We start from the raw sequence: 20,568 nt of genomic DNA on the forward strand, positions 1-20,568 counted from the left end.
GGCGCTCCCGGTGGCGGTGGCGGTGGCGGTGGCGGGTCGGTACCTGTGTGCCCACTGGGCCCTCCAGCCCCGCCCACTCCTGCCCCGGCCTCCCCGAATGGCTCTGCACGCCGCCCGCCTGGGCCTGCATGGGGGCCGGGCCTTGGAGGGGCTGGCCCGAGAGGGCCGTGGGGGAGCCCGCCACGGCAGGATAGGAGGAGACACCCCCAACCCCACCCCCAGTGCCCAAGGGGCAGGTTTCCCACCAAGTCCTCACTCCATGAGGAGCCAGCACAGCCCCCGAGACACAGGGGCTGAGGGAGAGCAGGGAGGGCTCCAGGTCCGAGTGCACCACGCCCTCGGACCTCAGACAATCTCCTTGTCTTTCCAGGCACTTTCCCCAGCCCAGGTACCGGCCCTGCCCCGCATGCCTCAGGCCCCGCTTCTGCTCGGGGAAGGGCGGGCATCCCAGGCCTGCGGGGGTCCTCCGCAGGGCGGGCACAGGCAGCCGGAGGTGCTGGGCGTGTGGCGTGGGGAGGGGCTGCGCTCGCCCGCTGGTGTCCGGGCTGCTGTGTGCGTGCACGCGTGCGGCTCTGCCCGGCTCACAGTCTGCCTGCATCTCTGCCGTGCGCCAGGACACCCAGAGCAACGAGGGGCCGCCCACACCTCTGCAGGCTTGTGGCTGTCCTGTGTCCTTGCTGGTCCAGCCTGACTGGCCGCTGGCCCCCTCTGGCTGCCCAGGCTGCGCTGAGTGCTTCAGTGACTGCATGCCAGCCCGCAGAGAATGAGGGTGGGGCGAGGGGTGGATCCTGCTCTTCCAGGCCCTGGGCCAGCGGTCCCCACCGTTGTGTGGTTCTGTGGCCGAGGCAGGTCCTGGGGTGTGGTGGTAGCTCATGCCTTCACCCGTGGGAGCTCCTCCCTGTACGTGGAGGGGCCCTGGAGGCCGAGCATTCAGTGCACACCTGCCTGGGGGACACACGCAGATCGCGGGCACCGACTTCAGATGGTCTGGAGTCCGGCAGACCCTAGACCACAGCCCATGGCCCCTTGGAGGATGGGGAGGGGAGGGACTTGGGCTGGTGGCCAGAGTGCAGGTTACACTCTCATCTCTGCTCCAGTGAGGCCTTGTGAGCCCAGACCCAGAGATGGAGTGGGGCTGCCCTGCCCAGCCCTTCATCAGTGTCTCAGCCTGAGGCCAGACCAGGAGTAGACCACAGAGGCCCAGCCACGTGCTGTGCCAACCTGGGAGCTCCAGGAGGGCAGGGTCTGCCAGGCACCCAGTTGGGATGTGGGGGAGCCATCTCAGCTTCGTACCCACGCCTGGGGGCTGCCTGGGACGCGGCCACATTGCTGAGGAAGAGGTTAGTCAGTGGCCTGCCCCAAAGGCCTGCTCCAGCCCAGGCCTCTTGGCCTAGCCAGCTCCCCAGGGAGCTGCATCTCACCTAGAACAGGGTCCCTTCCCTGAGAGAGTCCCCCTTCTCCAGTCTTATGTGAGCCCTGCCATGAGGCAGGGCCAGCCCCATCTTCACATGAGCCATGGGCCCCCACTTCTCTCCTACACTCGGCCACCTAGGAGGAGAATGGGGTCTGTAGGAGCGCCGGGCGACCCTGCCGTCCGGCGCTCATGGCCACCCTCCCCGCAGAGGCCCAGCGCCGGCCCTACTATGCTGACTACTCGCCCACCCGCCGCTCCATTCACTCGCTGTGCACCAGCCACTATCTCGACCTCTTCATCACCTTCATTATCTGCGTCAATGTCATCACCATGTCCATGGAGCACTATAACCAACCCAAGGTGGGTGCGAGAGGGCTGCAAGGGGGCCCAGGGGCTGGGGCACCCCCAGTGGGGCAGCCAACACAGTGGGTGCAACCCTGGACTGGCGCTCCGCCGAGCCCTCACTGGGGGTTTGCGTGGGGGATGTGGGGTTTTGTGTGAACACAGGTCTTTCTTTTAACATTGATTGAAACTCCCCTCCCCTTGTCCTTGGGGCCCCTCCCCAGCCTGGCCGTGACTGTCCCACCCGAGGAGGGGCTGGCAGGCCGTGAGCGTCCCACCTGTGGGGAGGGGCTGGAGACAGGCAGGCCTGAGGTGGAGTTTTTCCTTTATTCGGGTTCCCCTGCATCCTCTCCTTTCCTCAGTGGAAGGACGTCATCCTCCCAGCCTTCCAGAGGAAGGAGGTAGCCTCTGGGTAGCAGTAAGCCTTTGAGGCTGAACAGACTCAGCTCTATGGAAAGCGTTTTGTATGGAACCGAGGATGGGTGTGGCCAGAGGCCAGGAGCCTGGGCTGGGAGGGGCAGGATCTTCCCTCTCCAGAGGTTTGTCCTCAGAGGGTGGGGGGCTCCCAGGTCCATCTGGGCAGTGCCTCCCAGCCCAGCCGAGGCTGCATACCGTCGGTGCTCAGATTTGGGCCCTATGAGCCCATGTCCCCATGTCCCCGAGGTGCTCAGGTCAGTAGAGGACGGGGTGGGAGGTCAGGACACTGCCATCGGGGCACACAGACGGCTGCAGGTTGTGAAATGGGCTGGCGGCTCAGGGTGGCTTCCCGGAGACAGTGGCATTCAGCTGGGCTTGTGGATGCTGGGAGGGTACCTTTCACTCATTCACCTGATCAGATACTTACGGAGCACTTCCTGTATGCTGGGCTGAAGGAGGGCCGAAGAGGCTCCCGGTGCCCAGGGAGGAGCTACTGAACTGACCTGGGAGCCTCCAGGGCCGGCCAGCAGGGGCACTCACAGGCATGCAGAGTGGGTGCCAGGGGGAAGAGGGGTGGCCCCAGCCCCACCTCAGCCAGCCCGACCCTCCACCCCCCAGTCGCTGGACGAGGCCCTCAAGTACTGCAACTACCTGTTCACCATCGTGTTTGTCTTCGAGGCTGCACTGAAGCTGGTGGCATTTGGGTTCCGTCGGTTCTTCAAGGACAGGTGTGTGTGGTGGGACCGTCTTGGGCTCTGGGGGCCCCTCAGGGCTCTAGGGGCTGGGGCAGGTGAGGCCGCAGGCTTTTCCACGGGGGTCTGCAGAAGCGGTGCTGCTGAGCCGAGGTGGGGACCCCAGACGCGTGCGCTGAGCCTGCGGCCACACAGGTGGAACCAGCTGGACCTGGCCATCGTGCTGCTGTCACTCATGGGCATCACACTGGAGGAGATAGAGATGAGCGCTGCACTGCCCATCAACCCCACCATCATCCGCATCATGCGCGTGCTCCGCATCGCCCGTGGTAGGTGCCGGCGTGCCCGCCAGGTTCCCTCTGCGGGTGGAGGGTGGGAGCTCAGCCTTGGGTGGGCGTGAGGGGCGGGGTGGCCAGGGTCCCCGCGCAGCAGGGAGGGTCCGTCCAGCCCTGCTGACGCTCAGTTCCTGGCCCTAGTGCTGAAGCTGCTGAAGATGGCCACGGGCATGCGCGCCCTGCTGGACACTGTGGTGCAAGCCCTGCCCCAGGTAGGTGGAGCCCGCACCACCCTCAGCGCAGGCGCCCGAAAGACGGGGTTGCAGGGAGCGCCTCGCCGTCCGCCTCTCCCCCTCTCCCCCTCTCCCCCTCGCTCGTCTCTCTGGTCCCTCGGTTGTGCGGCGGCTGAAGCTGTGTCCCTGCTGTGTGCGGTGTGTGGCTTGGCTGGGCTGACAGAGGTGGATCCAGCCGCTGCCCTCTGGCCTCAGTCCTCTGGGCAAGACTCATAACCGGGGCCACCTCCCCAGTGCACTTGGAGAGGCAGGGGCCGTGGAGAGCCAGAGGGATCCAGGCAGAGGGCAGCAGGTGGCCCAAGGTGGGTGTCTGTGGGCACAGGAATACACCCGGGATGCAGGCGTCGGAGCCCACACGGGCGCAGGCTCCCTGCTTCCTGTGCCCCTGGCCGCTGCCCAGATCCTTTCTGTCCTCCAAAGCCAAGAGACCCAACGTGTTGTCCCATCCGTAGCCTCTAGTTCACCTATCCAACCCCCATGTGTCCGTCCATCCACCAGGCCAGCCATGTTCCCAGCCACCCCCGACCCCCACAGCTGCCTATGCACCCGGCACCCCCTCCTGTTCCCACCCATTTCCTGTCCCTGCGCCATCTGTCACTTGCGCCCTGCCTGTCTTCTGCCTCCCACCTCAGCTGTCCCCACTCACCCTGTCCTCAGCGGCGTGCCTAGCTTCGCCCGAGTAACACTCCCGAGGGCCCGGTACCGCTCCACCAGGTGCTCAGCTGTGCAGAGGAGGCGCGTGGCATAGGGCAGGCCTGTCCAGCCTTGGAGGGTGCGCTGGCCGTTGGGGCCGTGTGTGCAAATGCTGGAGCTGGTGGGGTGGCTCACAAGAGAGCTGTGGCAGGGGAGGGGTGAGGCCCAGGCCCACCTGCTGGGACCCCTCAGTCAGCTGCGTGCTGGCCTGGGCCCTGCCATGGGATCTCTGAGGTAGCCGCTGAACGGGGCGGGCCAGAGCCCCCAGGGAGAGCATGCTAGGCCTTGGGGAACCTGCTGGGCAGAGTGTGGGCTCTGGGCCAGAGGCTGCTGCTCAGGGGCAGGGCGGAGGAAGAGAGAAGCCAGTGTGGGCCAGCAGGGAGCGGGGGGGCTCTGTCTACCTGGTGAGGTCATGGAGCCCCAAGAGGGGCATGGGGCTGAGGAACAGGGGTCCCCGCCCAGCTCTGGGAACTTGCTTCCACTTGGCTGGGGCCGGGAGCTCCTGGGAGAGGGTGGGTAGGTGGGACCTGGTGGCTGAAGCGCCGACTGCCCTGCAGGGTGTGCTGAGGCCACCCTGCCCGCCCGCCTGACCCTGCTCTGCTTCTCTCTTGTGTAGGTGGGGAACCTGGGCCTTCTTTTCATGCTCCTGTTTTTTATCTATGCTGCGCTGGGAGTGGAGCTGTTCGGGAGGCTGGGTGAGTGGCCCCTGTGCCCTCCTCCTTGCACACACGGGGTCCTGACAGGCACCCCCGTGCCCATCCACTCACACGCCTCCTGGGCGTCCTCACCTGGCCCTGCTTCCGGAGCCTTTTCTGCACGAGGCCGAGTCTCACGTGTTGACGCAGAGGCATGTGCTCAGGCTTGTGACACGTGTGAGGACGTGCACACAGCAACACAGACACAGGGATGCCTGCCACACATGAGGGAAAGCAAGTACACCTGGAGACGTGCACACACAAACATCTGGAAACACACACCGTGCCCACCGCCACGTGGTCCCTGGAGACAAATGTTGGCTGTGTTCCCTCACCTGGTGGCCGTAGCCTCCTGAGGCCCCCACCCAGGCCTCAGCCTCGGCCCAGGCTGGGCGGGGCAGGTGGGGACCCTCCTTAGACGGCCCAGCCCTGCCCCTGCCGGGTTCGACTTCAGACAGCCCAGTCCCTGCAGGGCCCTCCCCCGGTCCCTGTCCTGACGGTGGGTATGACATTGCCACAGTCCAGTGTCTGTCCACCGGGTAAGCTTGATTCCGGTCAGCCGGCGCCTACTTATCCCCCACCACGCACAGTCGTAGACACAGACAATAATGATTCTTCTATGGACTGGGGTCGCAGCCGCCGGGCCCGATGAGCCCCAGCCAAGGTGCGGCAGCAGAGGCCTCAGCCCAGGGGCTCTGGCCTCACAGCCAGGGTCAGCCTCTGCCAGGCAGGTCGAACTGCCAGGGCCTCATCATCCACATCCTCAGGGCTGACCCTGCCTCTGGGCTTCCCAAGGGGCATGTGGAGGCCGGGTGCGTGTCCCACCTCCACCCGGAGCGGGCGCGGCTGACTGCGCGGGGTCTCCCTCCCCGCAGAGTGCAGCGAAGACAACCCCTGCGAGGGCCTGAGCAGGCACGCCACCTTCAGCAACTTCGGCATGGCCTTCCTCACACTGTTCCGCGTGTCCACGGGGGACAACTGGAACGGGATCATGAAGGTACCTGCTGCGGCCGTGCCCCTGGCACCTGGCAGCCCCAGCGGTTTTTCAGGCTCTCCCAGGACTGGGTCGGCTCTATTCTTGCAGGGCAGGGGGAAGGGGATGGCACTGCCAGGGCGGCGCCCGCGGGTGGGTGTGGACCCCGGCCCACAGCTGCCCCCCACCGCAGGACACGCTGCGTGAGTGCACCCGTGAGGACAAGCACTGCCTGAGCTACCTGCCGGCTCTGTCGCCCGTCTACTTCGTGACCTTCGTGCTGGTGGCCCAGTTCGTGCTGGTGAACGTGGTGGTGGCCGTGCTCATGAAGCACCTGGAGGAGAGCAACAAGGAGGCACGCGAGGACGCGGAGCTGGACGCCGAGATCGAGCTGGAGATAGCGCAGGGCCCCGGGGGTGCACGCCGGGTGGACGCGGACAGGCCTCCCTCACCCCAGGAGAGTCCGGGCGCCAGGGACGCCCCAAACCTCCTGGTTGCACGCAAGGTGTCCGTGTCCAGGATGCTCTCGCTGCCCAACGACAGCTACATGTTCAGGCCCGTGGTGCCTGCCTCGGTGCCCCGCCCCCGCCCACTGCAGGAGGTGGAGATGGAGACCTATGGGGCCGGCACCCCGTTGGGTATGGCAGCCAGCGGGAAGACGTGGGCTGGGTGGGCAGCAGGACAGGGCAGTGGGAGGGAGGAAGATGGGGGCAGGTGGGGGGATGGGTGGGAAGGAGGATGGGGGCAGGCAGGAGGGAGGATGGAGGCCGGATCGAGGAGGCCGGGTGTGGGCCGATGGGGGGAGGACTGGGGTACACAGGTGAGAGGGAGGACAGATCGGGCTGGGGCTGGCCAGGAAGGAGGGTGATGGCGGGTTGGGGGAGGACCGGGGTGGGTGGCAGCTGGGCAGGAAGGCAGGGGCAGAGCTGCCAGCTTAGATTTTTCCTTGCCCCAGGCTCCGTTGCCTCTGTGCACTCGCCGCCCGCGGAGTCCTGTGCCTCCCTCCAGATCCCATTGGCTGTGTCATCCCCAGCCAGGAGCAGTGAGCCCCTCCACATCCTGTCCCCTCGGGGCACAGCCTGCTCTCCCAGCCTCAGCCGGCTGCTCTGCAGACAGGTAGGAGAAACCGTTGCCTGCAGTGGGGGCTGGTGGGGGTGGGGGGCTTGCAGGGATGCCTCGTCTCATCTGAAGGACCAGAAGATGAGGACAAGGCAGGAGGAGGGTGGCACTGGGTCCTTGGGGCTCCAAAGTTTTCTGCCTGCTGCTTGGTGGATCTCGGAGCATTGGGCCCAGGTGGGTCTTCAGGCCTGTTGAGCCTGTGGCTACAGAGCTCCTGGCTATGGGGACCTGAGTCTTCTCCTTGGACCCACAGCTTCAGGCCCCACGGTGGGCAGACAGCGGTTTCTCAGCCCCCACGGCGGGCAGACGGCAGTTTCTCAGGCCCCACGGCGGGCAGACGGCAGTTTCTCAGGCCCCACGGCGGGCAGACGGCAGTTTCTCAGGCCCCACGGCGGGCAGGCGGCAGTTTCTCAGGCCCCACGGCGGGCAGGCGGCAGTTTCTCAGGCCCCACGGCGGGCAGGCGGCAGTTTCTCAGGCCCCACGGCGGGCAGGCGGCAGTTTCTCAGGCCCCACGGCGGGCAGGCGGCAGTTTCTCAGGCCCCGAGGCGGGCAGGCGGCAGTTTCTCAGGCCCCGAGGCGGGCAGGCGGCAGTTTCTCAGGCCCCGAGGCGGGCAGGCGGCAGTTTCTCAGGCCCCGAGGCGGGCAGGCGGCAGTTTCTCAGGCCCCGTGGCGGGCAGGCGGCAGTTTCTCAGGCCCCGAGGCGGGTAGGCGGCAGTTTCTCAGGCCCCGTGGCGGGCAGACGGCAGTTTCTCAGGCCCTGTGGCGGGCAGGCGGCAGTTTCTCAGGCCCCATGTGGGCATGGGCCCCACGGTGGGCAGACAGCGGCTTTTTCGGTCCTGGCTTGTGTTCAGATGTCCCAGCCTTGCCCACCTGCAGCCTCAGCTCCTCTTCCTGCCCCTGCCTACCTCTTGCTGCCCAGTACAAGACCCCTGTACCACATGGGAGCAGTTAGGAGAGCCCCATCCTGGGGGTGCCCAGCTGGGCTGCTGGTGTCCAGGGGTGGGGAGGTGGCCTCATCCTCAGCTCTGTGCCCCTGGGGGCCATGGCATCTCTGCCCACAGAGCAGTGGATACAGGCTTTCCTCGGGTGCCTCACAGGTCAGGAGTGAGACTCGGACGTCCACACCAGTGGCTTCCAGCCCCATCTCGAGGGTCAGGAGCCACCCAGGGGACCTGCCCACTTTGGCCTCTCCAGGACCTGGATGGTGAGGGGTCCCCAAGCCCTGGCCACTGATAGGGCTCTCCCAGGGCCCTGCCCCTCACTTTGACTCCACGCCCCCACAGGAGGCTGTACGCACCGATTCCTTGGAAGGGCAGATTGACGGCCCTAGGGACACTCTGGACCCTGGGGAGCCTGGCGAGAAACCCCCGGTGAGGCCAGTGTCCCAGGGGGGCTCCCTGCAGTCCCCACCACGCTCCCCACGGCCCGCCAGCGTCCGTACCCGGAAGCACACCTTCGGACAGCGCTGCGTCTCCAGCCGGCCGGCGGCCCCAGGCGGAGAGGAGGCCGAGGCCTCAGACCCAGCCGATGAGGAGGTCAGCCACATCACCAGCTCCGCCTGCCCCTGGCAGCCCGCAGCCGAGCCCCGTGGCCCCGAAGCCTCCCCGGTGGCCGGTGGCGAGCGGGACCTGCACAGGCTGTACAGCGTGGACGCTCAGGGCTTTCTGGATAAGCCGGGCCGGGCAGATGAGCAGTGGCGGCCCTCGGCGGAGCTGGGCAGCGGGGAGCCTGGGGAGGCGAAGGCCTGGGGCCCCGAGGCCGAGCCCGCTCTGGGTGCGCGCAGAAAGAAGAAGATGAGCCCCCCCTGCATCTCGGTGGAACCCCCTGCGGAGGACGAGGGCTCCGCACGGCCCCCCGCGGCAGAGGGCGGCAGCACCACACTGAGGCGCAGGACCCCGTCCTGTGAGGCCACCCCTCACAGGGACTCCCTGGAGCCCACAGAGGGCTCAGGCGCCGGGGGGGATCCTGCAGCCAAGGGGGAGCGCTGGGGCCAGGCCTCCTGCCGGGCCGAGCACCTGACTGTCCCCACCTTTGCCTTCGAGCCGCTGGACCTCGGGGCCCCCAGTGGAGACCCTTTCTTGGACGGTAGCCACAGTGTGACCCCAGAACCCAGAGCTTCCTCTTCAGGGGCCATAGTGCCCCTGGAACCCCCAGAATCAGAGCCTCCTATGCCTGTCTGTGACTCCCCAGAGAAGAGGCGGGGGCTGTACCTCACAGTCCCCCAGTGTCCTCTGGAGAAAGCAGGGTCCCCCTCAGCCACCCCTGCCCCAGGGGGTGGTGCAGATGACCCTGTGTAGCTCAGGGCTTGGTGCCGCACTCGGCTTTGGCACTGGGGTCTGGGGGCCCCGTTGGGGTGGAGGCCCAGGCAGAACCCTGCATGGACCCTGACTTGGGTCCCGTCGTGAGCAGAGGGGCCCAGGGAGGATGACAGCCCAGGCCCTGGTTCTCTGCCCAGCGAAGCAGGAGTAGCTGCCGGGCCCCGTGAGCCTCCGTCCATTCTGGTTCGGGCTTCTCCGAGTTTTGCTACCAGCCGAGGCTGTGCGGGCGACTGGGTCAGTGTCCCGTCAGGAGAGAAGCCGAGAAGCCGCATCTGTGGGACGAAGACCAGGCACCCGCCAGAGGGGAAGGTACCAGGTTGCGTCCTCTCAGGCCCCGCATTGTTACAGGACACTCGCTGGGGGCCCTGTGCCCTTGCCGGCAGCAGGTGCGGCCACTGCGGCCCAGTGTCACCTTCACTCACAGTCTGAGTTCTTGTCCGCCTGTCACGCCCTCACCACCCTCCCCTTCCAGCCACCACCCTTTCCGTTCCGCTCGGGCCTTCCCAGAAGCGTCCTGTGACTCTGGGAGATGGTGACACATCACTAAGGGGCCGACCCCGTGGAGTAACGCGCCCGGCCCCGATGCGAGTCACGCCTCCCCTACATCTGGGGGCGTTGGCCGCGAGATTCCCGTTGACACCTTTGTTTCGTGTGCTTTTAAATTCAGGTTAAATGTTGCAATAATCTGATGCAGAAGACTCAGCTTCTCCAGGGAGAGGGAGGGGGCGGAGCGGAATAAATAGTAACTTATTTAAGAAACGCACTTGGATTCCTGCCGTCAGTCAGGGGCGGGGAAGGGAGTGCCATCCCCAGACGGGTGCAGCAGGCACTTGGCCAGCAGGACACAGGAGACTAGCAGAAGGAAGAGGCTGGGGAGGAAGAAGCCAGCCGCGAGGGGGAGCCTGGGATACCCAGACTCTGAGCCCCCTGATGCTGTGATGTGGCGGCGGATCCAGTTCACGTAGGCAGAGACACGAGTGTAGACTCCTGGCTTGTTGGGGCGGCCGCAGCCCTCACCCCAGCTCACAATGCCAGCCTGCACCCAGGCACCGTTTACCTGGCAGACCAGAGGCCCCCCGGAGTCATCCTGAGGGCAGAGAAGGCGAGCATTGGGAGCCGAGAAGGTGGGGAGCCCCTGCCTGGGCTGCAGCCGCCCCCGTCGTCTGTCACGGCCTGGCGGGCTCACCTGGCAGGCATCCCCGGGGCCCTGGGCACACAGCATGTCGGGCTGAAGGATGCTGCCCCCGGGGCCGGGGTAGTCCCGGCGACAGGTCTCTGTATCCACCACGGAGACTTCCACCTCCTGCAGGCTGTACGGGGGTGGCAGAGGCTCTGGGGTGGGGGGGGACAGGCTTCAGGGAAGGTTGGGGCACCAGGTCCTGCACTGGGGGGATGGGAGACCTTGCCAGACACAAGTCCCATGCCACCGCGATCCTCGTCACGGCACGTGGGTTGTGATCTGACGTTTGGCTGCTGCTCTGGATCCACATGACAGGCTTTGAAAAGGGACAGCCAATGGGGGCGGCCTTGGCCGGGTGTGGAGGCTACCAGGAGCAGATGGTAGCATCAGCGTCCCTCAAGCCAGCTCTCTTCCTGCCGCCCTTGCCTTCCTCCATCCCAGCATCCCCATGGGGGCTCCTCACCTCCCTCCTGCGTGTAACCCCAGCCGGTCACCCAGCACTGGGTCCCAGGGCAGAAGTCATCCGAGGCCTCCGGGAGGCAGACAGGGAGGATCCGGCTGGAGAGGGTCACGGGGACACTGAGCCGCACCAGGGCGATGTCCCTGCTGGACCCCGGCGGTCCTGGGAGGCTGGAGTGCAGGATGATCTGCCTCACGGTGGAGAAGTGGGGAGACAGAGTGATCTCCAGTTCCCCCAGGTGCACTTGGTAGTCGGATGAGTTCAGGGACCTGGGAGGGAAGGTGGGTGGGTGAGAGGGGCCAGCTGCAGAGGCCAGAGGTCAGCGTCGGCCCCGCCCAGACCCCACCCCTGCGGGCATCCGAAGCCCAGCTCTTCCCTCCTGGGCTTGGGACGCAGAAAGCCTGGGCAGTGGCCTCGCCCTGCAGGGCCCAAGGACCACAGCAGCACCTTGGGGTTCCTGCCAGCCCCTGAAAAAGCCAGCAGCATGCCTGAGACCAGCAGGGGCTGGTCAGGAGGCAGATTGCAAGCTCAGCTCCACATGAAGAGACAGCGGGGAGGGAAGGAGGGAGGGAGCTGTCCGTCCCTAGAGGTGAGCGAAGACCGGCAGAACCTCACGGAGGGTAGGCAACCAGCTCCTCCCTTTCCACTGGGAGGAAACAGGCTCAGAGTTCCCAAGCCTCAGAGTGAGTCAAGACCAAGTGGAGGCCTCTGCACTGGCACATGCCCCACTGGGCCCTGGACGTTCAGACTGCCCTGCCCACTCAGACACTCACCCGGAGAAGCAGTGGGCAGCTGTGAGCACCCACTGGGGGCTGAGCAGGGACCCGCCGCACACGTGCACCCTCCGCAGGCGGAGGCTGGCCTGCCATGGCCATGCGCTGGCCGGGGCAGCGTGACCGCCTACGATCCGGCCTACTGCATCCGAAACCTGCGGCTGGCCACACCCTAAGTCGAAGGAGGAAGGGGTGCCTGGTGGGGATCCCAAGAAGCCCACTGCACTTCCTCCAGGAAGCCTGCCCTGACCACACCTCCATGCCTTCTTGGGGACTTTGCTCTTCAGCTCCCCCGTCTGCTGGACTCTCCCCAGAAACATCGTGGGTGCAGCAGAAATGACGCCTCAGGAGCAGTGAGCGCGCCCGGGGCCCAGGTTGTGGTTTCTAAGCGCCATGCTCCACAAACTAACCAGGGCTCCTGGAGGCAGTGGCAAGGTTGCAGAGGGCCCCTGGGCAGCTAGAAAGGGGCTCAGAGAACGGTGGAGCCCCCGAGAAGGCCCGGGATGCTGGGGGTGGCTGCCTAGTGGGCCCTGGTTTTCCTTCAGGGGTGGTGGAGATACTCGGAGCTGGATAGAATTGGGGGGGGGGGCACACGGCAGTGTCCAAGGTGCTCAGAGCCTCTGAATTGGACGCTTGATAATGTAACTTTATCTTCTGTAAACTTCACCTCAGTAAGTTAAAAAGAAATTAAGAGGAAGTCAGCTTGAGACCCACTGGCCACACCTGGGACCGCCTGAACTGGATAATTTTGCTGGTGATGGAGTGTGGCCACTGGGCTGAATGGAAGGGAAGCTGGGATGTAGACAGACGTAGATTTTCATAGATAGGGAGCGGGTCTGGGGTGGGGCACGGGCTCTCCCGCATAGCAAAGCCCCCAGCTGGTTCCCGGGCCACGGTGGGGACGCTGCGGGGAGGAAGTTCGAGGAGGGCTAGGTGGTTCCATGGCCTCAGAGCATCTTTCAAGGTACAGACTGACTGCAGTGGTGGTGGGGGAGACAGCCCTGCAGCAGACCCCGGCCAGCCCCCCTCCACCCAGAGATGCGAGCAGAAACCACGGTGACAAACTATGACCTCCACGGGCCCCCAGTGGGACCCCAGGGAAGGAGAGGGTCACCTCCGAGGCCCTCCTGCCAGGCCTTGCCTGCACCCTCCCCCACACCCCACACCTGTCAGACACGTACCTGGCTGCAAAGCCCTGAGGGACACACCTGCGGGAAAGAGACGGAGGGCCCAGGATGGAGGGGACTGCCAAGGAGAAGGGTGTGCAGGCTCCAGAGGCCCCTGCCAGACACCTGCCAGGCCTCAGGGCAACACTGGGGTGGGGCCTGGTCCTGAGCAGAGGGGCCCGGCCTGGTGAGGCTGGGTCAGCCGCTGTCTCACTGGCCCAGGGCTGGGTGGGACGAGCCACGGGCCATAAATGGCAGCTGGAGACCGGGAGCTTGGCCTCAGGCCTGGACCTCCTCCCCACCCTCCAGGTCCTGCTCAGGGGAGAAATCACCAGTGTTCCGGGGCCTGGGACTCCCGGCCCCCCAACTCCCACCCACACCCCCAACTCCAACCCGCACCCCCAACTCCCACCCACACCCCCAACTCCCACCTGTACCCCCAACTCCACACCCCGAACTCCCACCCGCACCCCCAACTCCCACACCCCCAACTCCCACCCGCACCCCCAACTCCCACCCATACTCCTAACGCCCGCACCCCCAACTCCCACCCGTGCCTCCCTCCTGCCTCTGTCTCCAGGCACAGACAGCCGGGCCTCCAGCCAGGGGTGCATTCTCTTCAGAGGAGACACGGGGCCCCACAGGGTGGGGGCTCAGCATGTTTCTCCGTCTCAGACCAGCCCCCAGCTCCCATCGGGGTCCAGGCGAGAAGCAGATGCCCCCCCATCCCCACACCCAGGCCAGGTCACCCACCGGGCACAGCCAGGAGCAGCAGGAGGCCACAGGCCCCAAGGGCCATGGTGTCTGCCCACTGTAGGGAGGAGGAGGAGGGCCCGCCTGATCCTTGGACCTGCTGGGCGTGGGGGGTGGGGGTGGCCACACACCTGCTGTCAGGCAGGGCGGGAGGACAGAGGAGGAGGCCGGAGCTCCACAGACCCCACCTGTTCCTTCTGCACATCTGCAGAGAAGAGTTGTCACCTCCATTTATCCCTATGTGGACGCCACAGCCCTGGCACCAAGTGGCTGGCTCAGTCAAGGGCAAGCGGGGAAGGACAGAAGGCAAGCACTTTTCACCGTATCTCTGCTCCAGGGCCAGGGCTGAGGGAGAGGTGAGTGTTCCTATCAGTGCCGCCCCCTCCAAAAATTCCTCCCTGGTTCCCTCGGGGCACACTGGCCCCCTCTCCTTCATCCTCTGGGAGCCCAGTCCTGGGGGTTCCTCAGGAGGGTCCCAACTCAAGGCCCAGCAGCCCCATGGAGACAGCTCAGGCCCTCGTGACAACCACCCTTTGAGAAGTCCCTGTCCCCACATCCGGCAGCAGGTCTCGTGCTCGCGCAGCAGATCAGATGGGCACCGCTTCACGACCCAGCCTGGGTTGGCCCTTCCTAACTGTCTTGGCTGCCCCAGCCTGATGACTCAGCTGATTAGGGGCCCTGGGCAGTGCCCAGGACTTTCCTGCCTCCCTCCCCAGATCCAAATCACAGGCCAGGCTGGAGGGTCCAGCTGAGATCCTCTAGGTTAGGGATCTCCTCTTTGGTGTGGAGAAACTGAGGCATGGGGGGGGAGTTGCCTGACCACCCACTAGGATGTGGCCTCCCGGGCACAGACTTGGCCTCCTGCACGCCAGCACGTGGGGTAGCCAAGGCTCAGAACTGGAGGTTCAGTGTTTTTCCTGGTGATGAATAAGGACAACACCCGCATGTGGGGCCAGCAGTGCACCCATGACCGGGCACCCTCCTCCCTCACAGCAGCCGCACACCTGGAGGGGGCGCCTCAGGGGAAGCAGGACAGTCCTACCCCACACAAGGGAGTGAGGTCTGAGCCACGCGTCCCCGGCCCAGGGTGCCCCTAACAGGGCGATGTCACCCAGTGGGGAGGGAGCCTGAGGAGCAGGGTCTTCATGGAACCAGGTCCTCTAGTCCTGACCTCTAGGGCTGTCCCCAGGTCCCCACAGGCGGGGACTATAGGGCCCTCACCTGTCCCAACTCAGTTCACCTGCAGCACTGGGGACCCCGTCTTTCTGCCTGTGCCCCAGCACGCCGCTCCCCGCAGAGTGCTCCACACCACCCAGATTCCAGGCCTGCTGGGGAGGAAGAAGCTCCACGCACCATCCCCTGAGCCCCAGCACTCCTGTGACATGGCGCCGTTCCCCCCACCATTGGACAGGATGCCAACTGAGGAACGGGGAGGGGGGCCTGGCCCTGGTGATGGCCCCCGGCTTGGTGGGGTTTCCTGTAGTCCAGGACCCTGGGAGACCTGGGGTTGCTTCTGTCCGCGGTGGCCTGGCCACCTGGGCGCTGTCTTCTCGGTGGGAACCCTGTCCCCCCACTCGCCGTCCCCCTCACACCCCCGTGACAAGGAACCAGGGCCTCCTGCCGGCAGCCACGTGGATGACCTTGGAGCAGGTCCCCCTGTCCCAGTCAGAACGCAGGTGGCTGCAGCCCTGGCCAGCAGCCTGCCTGCCACATCCTGAGAGACCCTTCCTGCTGAAGCCGACGCTCACATCTGCCAGTGTCACTGGGCTGAGCTTCACTGAGCTTCCCAGGGATCCTGGATGTAATTTAGGAAGCTCTGGGGCTGGAGCCTGCCCCGCCCCGTACACCCAGTGACCGGCCCTTGCTGTCCACCTTTCCTTACACCAGAAGCCATGTCCTGAGGGGCTGTCTTGCTTCCCTTCGGGGTCTCATCCCTCCGACTCCCACCCCGCAAAACCTCCACTGAGCATGTGGAAGTGCTTCTAGGGGCTCAGTGTTCACTGGGGGTCACCCCACGCTGTCACTGTGATCCCTAGAAGGTGGGATGGGCCAGCGGGAGGAAGGAGGGCCCGAGTTCCAGGTCCATCTTCGTAAACAGGACGCTGGGCCTGCAGAACAGGAGCCGAGGGTTGGGCCCTCCAGGGGCTGCAGAGGCAGAGGTCACGTGGGGCTGGAGAGGGCTCTGGGAGTCGAGTCCACCCCTTGTGAGGACAGAGGTCATTTGCAGAGATTTGGGAGACTAAATGCACATCTCTGCATCTGACAGTTGGAAGGAAAGAGTGAATGTTTCTTTAGGGAGTTTTTTTCCAACTAGAATAGCCCCACGTTTCATTTATGAGTGTAATCATGTTCAAATATAAAATGCAAACAAGAGCCTGGGATAAAACGCAACACTCGCCAGACGCAAAGGGCTCACGTATTGATGTAGAGAAAGACCTCAAAATGAATCTGAAAATCTGAAACTCAGGCTGGGTGCGGTGGCTAACACCTGTCATCCCAGCACTTTGGGAGGCCAAGGCAGGCAGATCACTTGAGGTCAGGAGTTCGAGACCAGACTGGCCAACATGGCGAAACCCTATCTCTACTAAAAATACAAAAATTAACCGGGCGTGGTGGCTCCCTCCTGTGGCGCAGCTACATGGGAGGCCAAAATGGGAGGATCACTTGAGCCCAGGAGTTCAAGGCTGCAGTGAGCCCTGATCACACCACTGCACTTCAGCCTGGATGACAGAGCGAGATCCTGTCTCAAAGCAAACAACTAGGCAAAGCAAAAGCAGTGGACGGAGGGGCCGGGAGAAGACCTCGTGGGAAGCGTGGGGTAAGGGCTCGTGACGGGCAGCCCCGGGGCTCCCAGCGACCATGCTCTGTCTGGACCCGGTTGCAGGGACCTGGCTGTCCTTTACAATCATCTAAATTGCCCGAGTGGCTCTGTGTGACCCGAATGCTGGATGCATCATGTGGGGAGAAGCCAGCGCCGGGGACCAGGGCTGCCCAGGAGACCCGGTCCGACAGTGACTGGCTGTGCCTTGAGGGCCAGGACCTTACACTCCGGCAGCTGTCCTCAGCACACCTGGATCCTTTCTCCCCCAATGACATCCACAACCAGAAACACAGCGACACACACCAGTGATTTCCATGCACTTTAATGAGGTCCAGCGCTCAGGAGGATTAGCACCCACCACTAGCTACCTGGGCAGGGGAGGGCCGGAGGGCCCGGTACAGGGGTCAGGCTTAGGACAGGGGAGGGGGCTCAGGATGGGGAAGGGTCCTCAGGACAGGGGAAGGGGCTCAGAACAGAGGAGGGGGCTCAGGACAGGATGGGGCAGGGAAGGTGTGGGGGGCAGTTGCCGCCTGGGTAGGAAGCAGTGGTGTTTTGGACAGGAGGGGCTGGTTCTCCAATGACCCGGGTGGCCACCCCAGGCCTGGCTCAGGGCTTCTTGGGGACGTAGCGGTGGATCCAGTCCAAGTAGTAGGTGACCCGGGTGTAGATGCCAGGCCGGTTGGGCTGGGCACAGCCCTCGCCCCAGCTGACCACGCCCGCCTGCAGCCAGGTGCCATTCACCTTGCACACCAGGGGCCCTCCGGAGTCGCCCTGGGAAGGTCAGAGGTCAGCACTTGCCAACCAGGCCCGGGAGTGGGGGTTGTCGTGAGGGGGCGGTGGACACGCGGGGCCCACCTGGCAGGAGTCCCTCCGGCTGTTCCCGGCACACAGCATGTCATCACGGACGATGCGGACGTCGTCTCCCGTATACAGGCCAAGGTGGTATTTTGCATCACAAATGTGGTTTTCCATTATGGGGACCTTCACCTGCTTCAGGGGAAATGGCGGTGGGAGGTGCTCTGCAGGTGGGGAAGAGGGTGCAGGCTCAGGAGGGGGCCCGGCAACCCCCACCTGGAGGCCAGAGGGAGCCCAGGGGCTGGGCTGTGGCTAAGACCTTGCACACCACCTCCCACTGTCCCCAGACCCACCATCATTGTCCACATCACCCCAGCCAGTGACCCAGCACGGCATCCCCGGGGGGAAGGTCTCCGAGGCAGGGGGCAGGGTGACTGTGTGGACGTGGCTGGATATGTTCACGGGCTCCTCCAGCTCCAGCAGGGCGATGTCCGCTCCGGTCTGGGCAGTGTAGAACTGTGGGTGCACGATGATCCTGCCGACCGGCAGCAGCTGGTCCTGGTAGTAGAGGTGCTGCTCCCGCAGTTGCACCCTGAGGGCGGCCAGATCCTTGACGTCCCTGGGCAGCAGAGGCTCCCACTCAGGGTCCTGGGCAGGCCCCAGGAGCACCCGGGAGGCAGGGTGCACATCCAGCCTTTGCCCACCCCTCCAGGCCCCAGGAGACTCACGGTCCCACGCAGTGTGCCGCAGTCAGCACCCACTGGGGGTGGATGAGGGAGCCCCCACAGAAATGCATCCAGTATTGGCCGTGGACTCTCAGGCTCACCTGCCAGGGCCACTTGCTCCTGGGGGCCTCCTGCCCCCCGACGATGCCCACTCGCTGCAGGGCCTGGCCTGGGGCTGGGGCAGGAACCAGTTCAGGACCAGGAAGCAGCCCCACGCCTGGGCCCAGCCCTTCCCTGTGTGGGGGCCAGCCCGGCCTCCCCAGAACCCACCCAGGCCCTGACCTGTGGAATGTGGTGAGGGGCAGAGTGGACCCCGGCTGGGACTCACCAGGGGCCGCGTAGGCCGGGCTCGCCAGGACGAGCAGCGCCAGCAGCAGCAGGCTCAGCATCTGGGGAGCAAGGAGGAGCATCATGGGCCTGGCCGGGCCTCACAGGGCAGGGCTGGGGGCTACAGATTGTGGGGTGAAGAATGGAGCTGGGACGGGGGGACCGGGGTGGGTCCAGGCCTGCGGGCCTGGGTCTTGGTATTCTGAGTCTGAGGCTGGGCCACTCTGCTCCAGGTGACGCTGATGTCAGGGTCTCTGAGAGTGGGGACTTACCCTGGCCGCTCTCTGTTCTTTCTACCCAGTGGGCTGTTTCCTCCCCATTTATCCTTCCAGATCAGGACGGGGCAGAGGAGGGGTGCTGGGCCCTCCCATCCAGACGCGGAGGAAGTGGATGACTCAGACCCAGGGCCCCCGTGTAACACGTGCCCGCGCCACCCCGATGCCCTCTGTGTGTGGGGCTGCCAGGCATGCCCCGCCGAGGGCTGAGCACTGGAGGCTCGCAGCTCCACCTGTCAGCTGGTCGATCCCGGCACCGGAACGCACCACCTTCCCGCTGGTGGGATCTGCTCCTGCCCCTGTCTCGGTGCCAGGAGGCCTTCAGGCATAGCTGCACCCAGGTGGCCTGGCTGCCCCATGCTACAAGACCCGTCACCCCTGAAACCTGTTTCCCCAAGAGGGACACGGGGCAAGGAACTCATGTCCATGGGCCACCCTCCAAGAGACGGGAAGGTGCCCACGGGGTGGGGACATGACGGGTGACACCCCTCCTACGGACTCCGAATCCACGGGGGTGGGGCCAGCCCTCCTCAACTCACTTGGTGGGGGCTCACATGAGACCCCCTTGTCAGATGGGGAAACAGCCTTGAGAGGGGACAGCACCAAGTGTCCTCAACCAGGAAGAGGCCCTGCTCCCCACCCCCCGTATGAGACCCAAGTCCTCCTACGAGTCTTCAATGTCAACCTCTGGGGCTGTCCGTGCAGGTCCCCTGGTCTGCAGTTGCCTCCTTATCATGGGATCTGAGCTTCATCCGCAGAGGGAAGAGCAGACAGGAGTGCAGGTGCAACCCCAGGAGACCCAGCCCAGCTCCCCACGGACTCACCCCCAGCCCCCGCCCAGCTCCCCATGGACTAGTCCCAGCCCCAGCCCAGCTCCCCATGGACTCACCCCCAGCCCCAGCCCAGCTCCCCATGGACTGACCCCCAGCTTCAGCCCCAGCTCCCCATGGACTAGTCCCAGCCCCAGCCCCAGCCCAGCTCCCCATGGACTCACCCCCAGCCCCAGCTCCCTGTGCTCTCCGTCCCATCCAGCACTGACACTGTCCCTGCAGGTCCGTCCACCCCACCTCCCGACTCCCCTGGGCCTGCTGGTCACTGGGGCCTCCAGCCCACCTCCTCCCCTTCTGAGCCCCAGGACCCCCTGCCTGCCCCCCAACCCCCAACACAGGGCCACTCCGGGGCTCCTCCTGCCCCCACCCTCCCTGGGACCAGCCTGGTTTGGGGCTGACTCTGCACGGCGGGGCCATATCCATCTAGACTCCTTCCGGGCTGCCTCCCCCGGGGGACAGGCAGGGGTGGCCCAGACCGCTCCTGCTCATGACCCTGCTTCTCTTCCATTCTCTGGACAAACTCCCCAGAGGCCTCTACCTGCCCCGTCCTGGTTCCATGAATGAGGCCCACAAGATGGGACCTTCAGGAGCCCAGGAAGTGAGGGGATGGGGTGACGGGGGACACCAGGGATGAGGGTGTGGCAGGGACACGGGAGACACCAGGGCTGACGGTGAAGAAGAGACTCAGGGGACACCAGGGCTGGGAGAACCCAGGGACACACGGGGACACCAGGGCTGTGGTGTGCAGAGGGCTCTGGGACCCCCGAGTCAGGGGTTCTGGGACCGCTCCTCCTAGGAATGCTCCGATGGGGTCAGGCCTGGGAGGCGGACCAGTCAGCACCATGGGGATGCGAGTGCTTTGATTGGCTAACACTGGGCCAATCAGGGCGAGTCCTGGGCACCCTGCCTCGATCCCCGGCCGCTCACCTGCGGGTGCTGCAGGGCTGGGGTCCCAGGCCATTGACAGACATTGGGCAAGAGGCCACGTGGGGCAGTGTCCCCGAGAGAAGGGGGGGGAGCCGGGTGAGACGACAGTGACCGCGTCCAGACTCAGGGCAGCAATGGAAACTCAGCGCCAGGAGCTTGCTGGGCTGGGGAGACGGACACGGGCGTGTGGAGAGGCCCAGGCAGCCGGGACTCACGAGGCAGAAAACCGGAGAGGAGAGAACTGCACGGAGAGCTCTGGGCACCCGCAGGGGTTTCCGCCTGGCGTCCTTGGCCGAGTGCCGGA

The 20,568-nt window shown here is 65.3% G+C and overlaps 3 protein-coding genes across 6 annotated transcripts in view; 1 reads left to right on the plus strand and 2 right to left on the minus strand.

Annotated features, from left to right (window-relative positions):
• CACNA1H (calcium voltage-gated channel subunit alpha1 H) overlaps window positions 1-9,995 on the plus strand; it is a 67,553-nt gene extending 57,558 nt beyond the window's left edge. For 2 of the 3 annotated variants that reach the window (XM_063655186.1, XM_063655188.1), the window contains 10 exons: window positions 371-388; window positions 1,623-1,774; window positions 2,792-2,901; window positions 3,061-3,194; window positions 3,342-3,412; window positions 4,743-4,821; window positions 5,697-5,818; window positions 5,988-6,432; window positions 6,750-6,910; window positions 8,198-9,995. In XM_063655186.1, coding sequence (XP_063511256.1) covers window positions 371-388; window positions 1,623-1,774; window positions 2,792-2,901; window positions 3,061-3,194; window positions 3,342-3,412; window positions 4,743-4,821; window positions 5,697-5,818; window positions 5,988-6,432; window positions 6,750-6,910; window positions 8,198-9,211 — 2,306 coding nt within the window. In that variant the 3' untranslated portion in view covers window positions 9,212-9,995. The remainder of the gene's footprint in view (window positions 1-370; window positions 389-1,622; window positions 1,775-2,791; window positions 2,902-3,060; window positions 3,195-3,341; window positions 3,413-4,742; window positions 4,822-5,696; window positions 5,819-5,987; window positions 6,433-6,749; window positions 6,911-8,197) is intronic. The other variant, XM_063655187.1, reaches the window with a different exon arrangement.
• TPSG1 (tryptase gamma 1) lies at window positions 9,881-12,679 on the minus strand. Of its 2 annotated transcripts, XM_054453588.2 has the most exons (4): window positions 11,646-12,679; window positions 10,876-11,141; window positions 10,419-10,564; window positions 9,881-10,319 (listed from the first exon to the last, which is right to left on the minus strand). In XM_054453588.2, the coding sequence occupies exons 1-4, from the start codon at window positions 11,963-11,965 to the stop codon at window positions 10,011-10,013; spliced, it is 1,041 nt and encodes a 346-aa protein (XP_054309563.1). In that variant the 5' UTR covers window positions 11,966-12,679; the 3' UTR covers window positions 9,881-10,010. The 2 variants fall into 2 exon arrangements, with proteins under 2 accessions (XP_054309563.1, XP_054309562.1); XM_054453587.2 differs by having other exon boundaries at window positions 9,882-10,564; window positions 11,646-12,630.
• Window positions 12,680-16,698: 4,019 nt separating this feature from the next.
• On the minus strand, window positions 16,699-18,555 carry LOC129016007 (tryptase alpha/beta-1). The gene is made up of 6 exons (XM_054454874.2): window positions 18,505-18,555; window positions 18,234-18,294; window positions 17,909-18,080; window positions 17,534-17,799; window positions 17,241-17,404; window positions 16,699-17,156 (listed from the first exon to the last, which is right to left on the minus strand). Exons 2-6 carry the CDS (start codon window positions 18,292-18,294, stop codon window positions 16,992-16,994), a joined length of 828 nt encoding a protein of 275 aa, XP_054310849.2. The 5' UTR covers window positions 18,505-18,555; the 3' UTR covers window positions 16,699-16,991.
• Between the last annotated feature and the right edge of the window lie 2,013 nt (window positions 18,556-20,568).

The sequence above is a fragment of the Pongo pygmaeus genome, chromosome 18 (genome assembly GCF_028885625.2).
Source record: "Pongo pygmaeus isolate AG05252 chromosome 18, NHGRI_mPonPyg2-v2.0_pri, whole genome shotgun sequence".
Taxonomy (NCBI): domain Eukaryota; kingdom Metazoa; phylum Chordata; class Mammalia; order Primates; family Hominidae; genus Pongo; species Pongo pygmaeus.

Excerpts from the sequence above, each read along its gene's own strand:
- TPSG1 (XM_054453587.2), bottom strand. The coding sequence starts at position 11,965 with ATGTTTCTGGGGAGAGTCCAGCAGACGGGGGAGCTGAAGAGCAAAGTC. Across the intron at positions 11,142-11,645 it reads GCTGCCCACTGCTTCTCCGG|GTCCCTGAACTCATCCGACT; the intron begins GTGAGTGTCTGA and ends CTTCCCTCCCAG. Across the intron at positions 10,565-10,875 it reads GGGTTACACGCAGGAGGGAG|AGCCTCTGCCACCCCCGTAC; the intron begins GTGAGGAGCCCC and ends CCCCCACCCCAG.
- LOC129016007 (XM_054454874.2), bottom strand. The coding sequence starts at position 18,294 with ATGCTGAGCCTGCTGCTGCTGGCGCTGCTCGTCCTGGCGAGCCCGGCC. Across the intron at positions 17,800-17,908 it reads GCGGCACACTGCGTGGGACC|GGACGTCAAGGATCTGGCCG; the intron begins GTGAGTCTCCTG and ends TCTGCTGCCCAG. Across the intron at positions 17,405-17,533 it reads GGGTGATGTGGACAATGATG|AGCACCTCCCACCGCCATTT; the intron begins GTGGGTCTGGGG and ends CCCCACCTGCAG.